This window comes from Sander lucioperca, chromosome 13 (assembly GCF_008315115.2).
Source record: "Sander lucioperca isolate FBNREF2018 chromosome 13, SLUC_FBN_1.2, whole genome shotgun sequence".
NCBI lineage: Eukaryota > Metazoa > Chordata > Actinopteri > Perciformes > Percidae > Sander > Sander lucioperca.
Genome location: NC_050185.1, coordinates 8,396,256 through 8,409,212, shown reverse-complemented (window position 1 = coordinate 8,409,212; position 12,957 = coordinate 8,396,256). Strand labels below are relative to the sequence as shown.

Here is a 12,957-nt window from a genome sequence, read left to right as displayed (position 1 = left end):
TCCCTGGTGTCAGCCAAAGCTATCACCTCCCCCCGTCAGTTTCTCTCCTGTGCATATTATCTGCACAAAGCAGGCAAGTGGAAGACAGAAGAAAGAAGCAAACAAAGAAAAATCAGTCATATTGTAAAGGCTATGAATGTTACAAGGCATCCATTGGAGACAATATGCTGCATAATGCGCTGCTGCATAACATTATCAATATATTGTTGGTAGAATAGGAGAGAATATGAGTGGGAGGACCTGGTGAGGAAGATTAGTTATGTTGTAAAGGTTAACTCATGCGTGAATTCAAGCTTGGAATTTATTATTTATTAATCAAGAATGTGCTAATTAGACATCCCCTCCCCCTCGCTTTTCCCCCATTGTGGAATTTAGATGAAAGGAAGATGGAATTAAATATTTGTTGCCGCATATATAATAAATAAACTAGTGCACCCATAACCACACAGTCAAGAAAAGTCATCAGCTTCCAATATATCTTCTCCACAAAGCTCTGAGCAGCCTCACTAATCCCCCTTCCCATACGATTTCGGTCGCCCCCAGTTCTCAGCAGCAAGGCAGTTCAGCGAGTGCATCGTCTGGGCACTTTAGTGGTGGATGGATATCAGGATTCTTATCAGTCATCCATGGCTCACACATCACTCCAGAGGGGGTGACACACACTTAAGAGAGAGATGAGGTAGTTTGGGGAGGATGCCGAGGCATTTCTTGAAAGTGCCCACTTTCAATTAAAGTTGCATAAATCACGGCAGCAGCAGCAGCCAAATGTTTGTTGGGATGGGAGAGAATCAGAGTTTGTTTCTTCCCTCTCGCATTCTTTTATCAGCTGACCCTGGTCAACCGATCATTAACCGTTAACAGTCAAGCAGAGTCAAACAGAGTTCCAGTTCACCCGCCCAGGATGCTCGGACATACTTTTGAGGCTCCACGTCTGCGGACAGGTGTGGACAGGTGCGGACTTGTACCAGTCGTGCAGCCAAAATGTTGCGCGCAATGTGGTGGACACATGCAGCAACTTACCTGGCACCGCTTCCAAGTCCGTGCGACAGAGACAAGTCCTCAGAGCATATGTCCGAGCCTGTCTCCACTACATCCACCTGCGAGGTTGTCAGTTGTGTGTCTGCCTGGCATACTCTATGTGTAGGACCGCCAATTTAACCCACAAGTCCTCATCGATATACTTTAGTGGCATGTGTCTCCGCTGTGAGCACTGTCCAGCAGAGAGCCACGAACTTAGCAGAAAAACGGAGCTTAAAACGCAACTTGTTAGTGCAAAGTTTGCATGATCACCCCTGTTGTGTAGCCGGACCGGCCTTCAAATTAAACTTTTCATGCAGAGCTAAAGTCGGTCTGAACGAAGCCTTAGCTTGTTTAGCTGTATGGTCAAAGCGAATGTAATTATTCTACCTTCTGAAAAAAAAGATACTATTAAACCAATGGCCATTCTATCAAATAAAACTAACTAGGCCCATTAGCCTACACTTCAGATTGATCCCTCACTATAATTCATTTTGATAGGACTTATAAGCCATTTGTAGCCACGCTGTGTAGGTGACAAAGGAGCAGTACGTTCACCGACCACAGGTTTTGACTTAATTGGTCAACTTTTCTGCTGGCCTCTTTTGATGTCACCTCGGCTCTTTTCTTTAGCTGATAATGAAATGTGTGCACTGCCGTGTGTACAGAGAGGATTTTCTTTTCAAATTGCTTCAACTATTCAACATCCAGAAGTTGTAGGATAAAAGAAATTGCCTCATAAAACAAGTCAAATCAGTCACTGAATGGAACACACTTGAACTGTAACTTCTATGATTACTCCTCCTCTCTAATCTATTTGCCATCACCCTGTCAGCTCATGAAGCACTTTCATCTCATACTGCACCCCGCGAACAGCTCTCGTTACTGCTCACTTCGCTCCAGCTTCCCCACTCACTCCACACCTCCCCCACACACTTCCTAACTGGCAGCAGGCACCTGTGTGCCCTGAGAAACCACTACTACATCTCTTCCCTGGCCAAGTCTGCAATCCTTCACCTGTCAGACTGGTTCACTGCACTAACCTTGGATCAGATCCAGGCCACTTACTCAGTACATGCCCATTCCACTAAGTCTGACTGCTCGGCCCACACAGATTTGTTCCCACCAGCCTACAAAGTCTATGCCCCCATTTCCTTCTCATGTTGCCAGTTGCCTAGCCTCGCAGTGCCAGACCTACATCCACAGAGCTGCGGAGAAAGGTCTGGCTAGTCCACACAGCATTCCTGGATAGAAGAAAAACATGCTCTGTTTTATTGCCATTATTGGCACCAATCACACTAATCACGAAGCGCAGGATGGAGCAATGGTGTCTCTGCAAAATAACCTCTGGAAGGAACTTGCTTTGGTGGAAAGTGCTTGTTCAAAAGTTGTTTTAGTCGTGCAACAGAAATCTCAGATTGGACAGATAGTCTAGCTAGCTGTCTGGATTTCCCCTGCAGAGATCTGGGGAGCAGTTAACCATCCTCATAAATCCACCAGAGTTTAGAATGCTAACACCAAGAAAGCGGAAGGTGAGGGACTTCGGGCAGCACCGGAGCAATCCCCTAAAGGAATCGATGTAGACTAACAGTCACCCAACATACAGGACAGGACCTCCACTGTAGAAACTGGCCACTTTATGATCTGCATCCATGAACATGATTGCCATCACGGTAAAAAAAAAAAAAGTGGACACCTGTGACATGAAAGCATGGAAAGATATTCATCAAAGGCTTTTGTATGTACAGTGCATACTATAGTTTTTGGACCCTGTAAACTTGTTTGCACTGGTTTAATATTTTACAATAAATAAAATATTATCCGTCTTTCCTCTTTGAAAGAGAAACGAGTAAGAGTCCCCTTCATGTCAGCTGAAGAACCTTGTAAATCCGGTGCAGAAATGGGACTAAGCAATAATTAAAGAGAGGACTTCTACAGAACACGGCCAATTAAGAAACTCTATTTTTGCAGGGTAACATTTCAGAGTTGCTTCTTCTGAGTGAATAAACTTCTAGTTAAGTTAAAAGTCTGTTTGCACAAACAGAATAAAGACAAAGTTGTTTAACTGTCCATACCCTCCAAGACATATAATATCCCTGACTTAGTATTTGTCCAATCTAATGATTCTATCAGAAAATCTGACTATGAAGCTGTTGTGTTTAATGTGCTACTGCTTTTTACTGCTACCATGAATGTAATACCCCCAACACCTTTAAATCCCAAAATTAAAGCTTTTCATGTAATAATGACTTACAGTTTTTGATATTGGACTGTTCAAAAATCCACATTTCTTTGTTTTCCAATCAAACCTGCCTCGGGTTAACATTGTGCACTTTTCACTGCTCCGTTGAGTCTGAGGTGTTGTTGGATGTGGCGCTGATTTTCTTGTCACAAATTGTGAAGCATGACTTGTCAATTTTGGTACTGTAAAATGTCAGACTTTGGTCAGTTTCTGCAACAGCGTGTACCAGGGTTAGAAAAAGGTGTAGAGACGTCTGCAAGTTTGTTTTTCTGCCTGTAGCAACTAGTGACCCTGCGCCAATCAGCAGTCACTTTGTGTACAGTGTACAGTGTAGCAAAGAAAAGCATTATTACCAATTAAACTACCTTAACTGACTGTGGCATTGAATATTTTGACATAATCTGGTAGCTGATAGTGCTGACATTATTTAGTTAGTATGAAAGCTTTAAAAGTATGTTAGATGATGTAGCTGATAGAGGTGTGAATCTTCACTGGCGTCACGATTCGATTACGATTATCCTGTCAACGATTCAAATCGATATCACGATGCGTCACCTCCTCAATGATATTATATATTCCCATACATGGTTTCCATCAACAAATTCAAGCCGTCAGATATATGTACACTCACCTAAAGGATTATTAGGAACACCATACTAATACCGTGTTTGACGAGGAAAAAGGGAGTTTTTCTCGCCACTGTCGCACTGAATGCTTGCTCTTGGGGGAACTACTTGAATTGTTGGGCCTTCATAAATTATAGAGTGTGGTCTAGACCTACACCATCTGTAAAGTGTCTCGAGATAACTCTTGTTATGATTTGATACTATAAATAAAATTGAATTGAATTTGACCCCCTTTCACCTTCAGAACTGCCTTAATTCTTTGTGGCATTGATTCAACAAGGTGCTGGAAGCATTCTTTAGAAATGTTGGCCCATATTGATAGGATAGCATCCCCCACACCATTACACCACCATCCTGCCCAGTGGTAACAAGGCATGACGGATCCATGTTCTCATTCTGTTTACGCCAAATTCTGACTCTACCATCTGAATGTCTCAACAGAAATCAAGACTCATCAGACCAGGCAACATTTTTACAGTCTTCAACTGTCTAATTTTTGTGAGCTTGTGCAAATTGTAGCCTCATGTTCCTATTTTTAGTGGAGATGAGTGGTACCCGGTGGGGTCTTCTGCTGGTGTAGCCCATCCGCCTCAAGGTTGTGCGTGTTGGGGCTTCACAAATGCTTTGCTGCATACCTCGGTTGTAACGAGTGGTTATTTGAGTCAAAGTTGATCTCCTATCAGCTTGAATCAGTTAGCCCATTCTCCTCTGACCTCTAGCATCAACAAGGCATTTTCGCTCCCTTCGGACTGCAGCATACTGGATGTTTTTCCTTTTTCAGAACATTCTTTGTAAACCCTAGAAATGGTTGTCTGTGAAAATCCCAGTAACTGAGCAGATTGTGAAATACTCAGACCAGCCCGTCTGGCACCAACAACCATGCCACGCTCAAAGTTGCTTAGATCACCTTTCTTTCCCATTCTGACATTCAGTTTGGAGTTCAGGAGATTGTCTAGACCTGGACCACACCCCTAAATGCATTGAAGCAGCTGTCATGTGATTGGTTGATTAGATAATTGCATTAAGGAGAAATGTAACAGGTGTTCCTAATAATCCTTTAGGTGAGCGTATGAACTCCCCAAGACACTTTCTGAATGTAGAGTCTGAACACAGCAGACAACAGACAAAAGGCAAAAAAACAAAAAAAGCAGAGACCGGAAAATTAACAAGTAACATCATTAGGCAATAATCGATTATCGATTATCCCTGCATCGATGCAATCGCAATGACTCATTTCAACACCCTAGTAGCTGAGCAGCAGATCATCTACAGTATCATACGGATACTCATCAGACTTGTAATAGATTTGACGATTTGAAGTGAAATAAATATGAATATGAAACTGAGCAGCTAATTCATCTTTCATTTCAAATCAGCGTGTAATCAGGCAAACATGTTAAAATTGCCCTCAACTTAAGCGTATAGACTTAACAGTGTCCGCCTCCTTTTCGGCTGTGTCTGTTTCTTCAGTTGGATATATATATATATATATATATATATATATATATATATATATATATATATACACATACACACACACACACAGCACAATTTCTTCTGAAATTGTCTCTAGTTATTAATGTTATGAGCTACATTTGTGCTCCAATGTCCTAAAGGCTTCAGAATCATAAAGGTGTTAGATTTACCACCGTAACTGGTGCAACAAAACTAGCAGTTCAATTTCACTTTCCTATACCTTTTAATAACCACATGTGCAATGTTGTAGTGAATAATGTCTTACAATTTAGTTGCAAAAAAACAACACTTTTTTTTTTTGTTTTTTTCAGTCAGATGTGTCTTGGGGCCTTTTACCAACACAGTTGTCCAGGCTTGCCTCACACAGCATTGGTAAAGACCTGTCAGTCATCTCATGATGAAATACTCACAATTCACTTTTAACCATCAAACTTCAATTAAACAGCGACCACACAGAATAATGCAATCAGACAGCATGGCAGTTATTAAAATGAACATTATTTATGTGCTAAACCCATGACCAATATAAATCTTTTATGAATGCAGAATATGTCGAATTTAGCATCACATTGTTGTGAAACATTGTAGAAGCCTGTCTTTACATCTCCAGTGTTTACACCTACAGTACCTTTACCTTTCATGCTCCTCATGCAACTTGTTCTCCTTCAGGCAAAATTCAGATAAAAGATGTCCATCACGGAGAGTTTGTTCTCTCCAAATATTTTTTTCTTTATGTGAATAGCTGAGGAATATACATGTATTGATTGTTCTGTCCTTTCTTTGTTAATAGGCATTCATATGCTTGTATTAACAGTGTGAATAATAAAGTGGACTGAGGAAGTAAAACAAGCAGCTGCATGATTACAAAAACCTGTGTTTTACAAAAATGATGTCAAATTCAGAGGGAATGTCCCATTTCTTTGTCCTCATCAGGGAATTTTAACAGCTGGCTCAGACTGAAAGCTATAGCATTTGTGTGTTGTGTGTGTGTGTGTGTGTGTGTGTGTGTGTGTGTGTGTGTGTGTGTGTGTGTGTGTGTTTCAGTAAAGCACACAGATGCTACACACCACACAAGTACTGTGTTATTCTGAAGTGGATATTTTAGTGTGGAGCAGACAATGTTAGAATGGTTTCACAGGGACAAAAGGTTCCTCGTTAATATTTAAGTGTCCACCGGTGCTGTCTGAGGCCATAGAGGCTTTTTGTTTGATATATGATTCATGTTAAGTGAGATCTTATCTATTGCGGTTTAGCTCGCCCCAGCCATTTCTGAAGCTTTTTTGTATTTGGCGTTTTCTGAGCTGCCTCAAACAAGCATGTCTGTCACTTTTTTGGAAGGTTTGTGAATGAAAAACCAGAAATGTGCAGTATATTACTTTCAAATATCAAATATTTACACTGTCCTATTTGAACATATTTTTGGCAGAGCTTAATTATACAGTACACCTAGGTACCCATTTGACAACCAGAATATATCAAACTGTGCCCCACTCAATGAGGTGCAGATCGTGAGCTTTGTGTTAATTGAAAGGCTCAGTCTCAGTGGAGATAATGAGTCTCAAATATTTCACATCATCTGGCTAATCATTAGTACTCTCTTCTTAGAGTCGTATTTCTTAATTTTTAGTCCTGGCTGATTTGGTTACAGTGGTTACATCAAGTGTGGTTTAATGCTACTAAACACTCCTTACAGAGCTTTGCACAGTATTGCACAATATGGGTTAATTGAAAGAGATAGAACTTTAATAAATGAATGCATAAATAAATAACCCTTTGCTATTCCTGGCCATCACTATTGAGCATCCACACAAATAACAAAATGTTATCAGTACTACGGGGACAGAAGAATTGCCTAATAGTTACTGGAGTGGAATTAATGCTGCATTCAAACTTTATAATGTAATACTGGTAGTAGTTCTCCCTTTTTCCTCCCTTAAAATGTACCTTTTTCTTTCAGTTTTTGGGCTTCATAAATCTCCATGTCCTGGTTTATTATACTGTACAACATGGGGAGCATTACAATACACTGTCGAGGAAGTGATCGCTGGAACACGAGGGAGCCGAGATGCTTAATTGATATTTATTTATCATTCACATATGCCTACGTAATAGCCACTTAGCTAGGCAGAAGTAATTTGCCCAGATGCCTGTAAATTATGTTTGCTGTTTAGAGCATGCAAGAATGTCATTTTTAAACCCCCAAAGTGATAATAATTACAACTGCATACACTTTAAGAAGTGACCTTCACCCGGTTAGTGTTTTAATGGGGTTGTAGCTCAGATGGACTCTTGTGTGGAGTTGTTATTATAGGACAGATTAAGCTACAGAAAGCCCTTCTAAGAGGCCTAGCAAAGACAGATTTGCTGCTGAAGAGTGCAGGCTTCCATATAAGCAACATTTAGGGAGAATGTGTGCTACTCTTCAAGCACTAAATTCCGTCAAGCTCTGTCTTTACCGAGCAACAAAATGCTGTGTCTGTGATAGTGCACCAGGACATGGATGGCTTTTTGATGAGGATTACTTGGATATTATAGGTCAGTTCCTCAGGAGATTTAAGTTTAATTAAAGGCACTGTTCATTAACTCATCAGTGTTCCACCTACAGTATAGTGCCTTTTCATATCACCACAATATTGTTCTGCAGGGGATTGTGGGCCATGTAAATTAAAAACAAGTGTCTGATAGCATATGATGAATTCTCTAACACTTCAGAGTATTTCCTTCTTGGGAAAGAGTTCATTACCATGAATTCATAGTTTTTTTGTAAATATAGAGGTTCCAGCCTGTAAAGATGAATATAACAAAACAAACACAACCAGACGTTATTATCCAAATATTGATTGAAGCCTTAGGCTGATCACTGGCATGAGATTTTGTCTGTGAGAGAAATAATAAACAGGGAGGTGAAATAAGAACTAATTTCTTAACAGAAACGGGTCATTTTTAGAGTTTGACATCATACTGAATTTATTCTGTATCAAAATTAGGTTAACTGTCCAAATAAAATTAACTTTTGATCATGGTCAAAAGGTAAAATAATTAATTCTCAGATCATTCACTCATACTGAAATCTGGTATCGGTTATGTTTTCATTAATAAACGATGGTATATCTATTTGGATGGTGGAGAGTCAAAACATTTGAACCTGTATGTGTGTTGTAGGGCTGCACGATATGAGGAAAATATGCAATATGCGTGGCCGGGTTGGCTCAGTGGGTAGAGCAGGCGCACATATATTTAGAGGTTTGTGCCTCGACACAGAGGTCCAGGGTTCGACTCCGACCTGTGACGATTTCCTGCATGTCTTCCCCCCCTCTCTCTCCCCTTTCTCACCTGTCCTGTCCATTAAAGGCAGAAAAGCCCAAAAAAATAATCTTTAAAATATGCAATAACGTTGTTGAATATCGCGATAACGATATTACTTGCGATAAATAAACATATTACAACGTACTCAGTTCTGCATTTCTGCAGCTTTTAGTATTCTAATAAAATACAACAAATTGTTTGAATTTAAAACAAATGAAAGGAACATTCTTTAATTGAACAAATTGAACATTGAATATAAAAAGCACCACTAAAGAAAGAATATGTTACATTTGAATGTGTCATTTTCTGCTGATATTTTCTTTTAAAAGGTGCACTAAGCGATGTTGGGTGACATTACTCCTTGTTGACGTTCAAAGTATTTTCAAACAAAACGAAGACTAGTTCCCTCCCTTCTGTGCTTCAGCGCACTAAAAATACTTCTTGTCCGTTATTGGCTGAACACTGGAACACGGTTTGTGTATGTACCCTAGGCTGTCTACAGAGACCGTGTTTTTTTACAGTGTGTTTAGGGTACCGGCAGCTCGCGGATAGTGAGATGTTTGCTGTATGTGACAGAAAATGTTGTAGCCTAAAAAATGCGTGACATCGCTTAGAGTACCTTTAACTAACACAAAAAATCTCTGAGTGTCTATCGCGATGTGTATATTGCGGCAGCTGATATTGCGATGACGATGAAAAAAAAACGATACATTGTGCAGCCCTAGTTTACTCTAAGAATTAAGATTGACTTTGCGATGGCGGATACAAACAAACAGCAGGCTTTCACACCACTGGCCGCTGAATGCATGCCGGTCTTAGTGCTCCAGTGGAACACTATATTAAGTTTTTATATTAAGTTTTTATTACATTTTATATGACTTCCATCTTTTGACTCCACCTTCCTGTCTCCATTTCTTCCTGCAGGGCAGTAGTTGGACACAGAGAGCCGTTGCCTGATGATAGTAGAGACAATATAACCATTTTCACCCGAATCCTCGACAGGCTGTTGGATGGATATGACAACAGGCTACGTCCTGGACTGGGAGGTAGGCAACACTATATATTAGACGACTGCTCTGATTTAGGATGCATGAAATTGTGCATCAGTCAGTACAGGTCTTCATGTATACGTAGGTCTTTTTATACATGCTGCTGTAAACGTAATAAACACATTTTATTAAAATTAAAATTTAAATGTTTGATGTACGTGTCTAAGCATTATAATCCGTATCGTTCGTACAGGGCTTTTATTGACCAAACGGATCACTAGGCATTTCTCCAGATGAATTAATGGATAGAATCTATAATACTCACTTACTTGGCTCAATTTAGTGTTTAAGTAAAAAAAAAAAAAAAAAAAGTGTGGGTAAAAGAAGAACAACTGACTTGTATATGCAACTAGCAACTAATTCTCTAGATGGACTAGTAGATGTAAAAACAGGATTATTATATTCTTATTGACATTAACATTTTGCTTGTTGCTGTAATAATTACCAGACACTACACTGGTTTTGCTAACTCTTTGCTAAATAAAAAAAAAGTTTATTTCCAGTGGTAGTTTTTGGACCTTGTGGATCTAGAAAGTCACACACAGATGGCACACCATCACCAGGATCACACTGAAGTCAGATCACTCTGTGCAGAAAATCTGCTTTCCCTTGGGTGTAAGTCTTTGTTCAATCATGCCCAAATGGCAAATAAGCACTTCAGTGGAAATCCCTTTAATTGATGCCATTTCATCCAAATATTCGCACCCCAAGGATAACAAACCGCATAACAGCAAGTCCACATGCTCAAGCAGGCTTTGCCATTTCTCAGCCAGCCAGCTGGAATGGTCATTTCTGCTCCACTGCTTGCTGTTGAAGCCCCGCACGCACTATCAGGCTGCAGACCCACCAGGCTGGATGACCTGGACTCCATGGCAGCAACCAGAGAAAGGAACCAGGCACAAGATGTTAATGTCATATTCTGCCTCTGTGCCATCTCCAAGGGCAAGGAGATGGCGAGGCCTGCGCCACTCAGGGCTTACAGTCATGATGGTTTCCTTTTATAGTGCAGCGACTCAATGTAGAGACTGAAAAATAGCAGGCTTTTCCACCAAACCCAAGAGACTATTACAGGCTAGACATGCCAGTGGAAACACAAGAGGTCTGTAGGTCTTCTAATATTTAGGAAATTCTCACTGAACCATGAGCAGTACCATTATACCAAAACTAATTCTAAAAAGGTTGAAATATTACACTTAATCAATAGGCCAGCAGAGCAAGATTGCTTTAAAAGTTGAACATATGGTTAGGCATACATCTTTCTGAATCCATTAAGTAGCAAGATATATCATATGATAAGGACAACATATGATACGATTTTGATTCAAATTCAATTCAATTCAGGGGTCTGCGACCGATATGAGATCAAACATAAGCCCATTTAACACAGTTACATTTATAGTGTATATACATTTACAAAAAGCAAATAAAATATGATGTAGAGTGGGGCGCCCATAAAGCGGGCGCCCATAAATAGAGGTTTACTCCTCGACACAGTGGGCCCGGGTTCTACTCCGACCTGCGGCCCTTTGCTGCGTGTCAGTCCCCCTCTCTCTCTCCCTTTCATTTCTTCAGTTGTCCTGTCAATAAAGGCCTAAAAATGCCCAAAAAAGAATCTTAAAAAAAAATAAATAAATAATAAATATGATGTGACAATTTCTTTACTAAGCTCTTCCAGACATTTAAATAAAAAAATACTCTTTTTAATAAAAAGAATAAATTAAAGTGGGAATTAAAAAAAAAGGCGCATCTTAAAGATGGCGATATGCATCGATATTTTTACTTTGTATCAATAATATTGGATTGTTGAGGTTTGAATACCTTCAAACAGACACACCAGTTGGGGCCCTCCTCAGAACTGCCAGAACGCTCAGTCAAAGTCAACACCCCCTACATGTACATGAACAAAGCAACCAATCTTCCTCCTGTTCCTCCTCCGCCAGCCCCCATCCCCCACCACCCACAGTCCTAGTGAGAAACAGTCATCTGGGACCATCTCAGACAAACAGACTGGATAGTAATAGGAGATAAACAATTCATTTCATTTTTAGCGGCATCTATTAGCTCTGCCCTATGCTCCGGTGCATTGTTGTTAACAGGACCGGGCCAACTCATTCTGTTCCGCCGCCATGCAAACTGCTGACTGGGTGTTGTGATAATCACGCATTTGTGAGAGCCATTTGTGTCACAGGAATGATTAATGTGGAAGTGGATCTTCTCTCTCAAGTGGGGCCTTTGCCAAAGGGTTGGAAACTTCACCAGTGGGTGGTCAGTTAGATCTGGGACACAGTTAGAGCCCAAGATCTATTCACTTTTGGAGAAAAGGCTCATCACTCTCTAGTTGTTGCACCACTGGGAGCAGCTATTTGTCTCGCCAATAGCTTGAAAGCCTACTTCTTTCGGCCCAGAGGAGCTGATTCAGCCCACACTGAACAGGGCAAAATTTGATCCGTCACGACTTTAATATCATGCCCTGTATGCTGTATTCAAAATCACTTGTGAAGTATTGGAAGCAACCATTTCACAACTCATAATTAATATCACATTTAAAAGCCCGGACTAATTTACTGTATGACGATCAGTTAGATCGCTGTTACAGTATCAAGAATAATTCATAAATCATTGTGACAGAACTTAAGCAGCAATGGAGCTTGTAATGTAACGAAACATGCAATTATACATGTAATTATGATTAAAGAACTACACTGGCCCATACAGAGCCTTGTAACAGTCATGCCAGATTCATACCACAATAGACTACGTACATAATGCCTAATGTGATTATAGTGTGTGCATAGAATTGTGTAACAGCAGCAAAGTGTGCCCATTATTTTAATTCATTCATTACATTCTTAACGCTGACTGCTGTAGATTATTCCTAAACCAGTAGTCCCTTAGGGACTGTTAAATGTTTTTTGGGGTAGGCTAACTAAATTATGTTGGGTCAAAAGGCATGTCTTCTCTCCAAAGATAAAGACTTGGACCTGGCTCAAAGCAGATTTTATGCTGTAGTGGACAAAACTAGCTTGAGCCAAACAAATAGTAGTTTTACTGAACTAAAGACTTTCAAAAGCTCCTATGAAGTTGCTCACAGCAACATTTTGCCCCTAAATTGAGGTTGTAGAAACCCTTCTGGGCCAAATACATGGGAGCACTATGTCCAATGCTGTCTAGCAATGTTTGAGTGTACGTTTTAGGACATTTCTAATAGTATTAGTATTAGACTGATACTATTGGTCCAGCA

General features: G+C 40.2%; 1 protein-coding gene across 3 annotated transcripts in view; it reads left to right on the top strand.

Annotated features, from left to right (window-relative positions):
* gabra3 (gamma-aminobutyric acid type A receptor subunit alpha3) overlaps positions 1 to 12,957 on the top strand; it is a 109,531-nt gene that overhangs the window by 49,787 nt on the left and 46,787 nt on the right. For all 3 annotated transcript variants that reach the window (XM_035990992.1, XM_031310983.2, XM_035990993.1), the window contains one exon: positions 9,592 to 9,713. In XM_035990992.1, the coding sequence (XP_035846885.1) occupies positions 9,592 to 9,713 (122 nt within the window). The remainder of the gene's footprint in view (positions 1 to 9,591; positions 9,714 to 12,957) is intronic.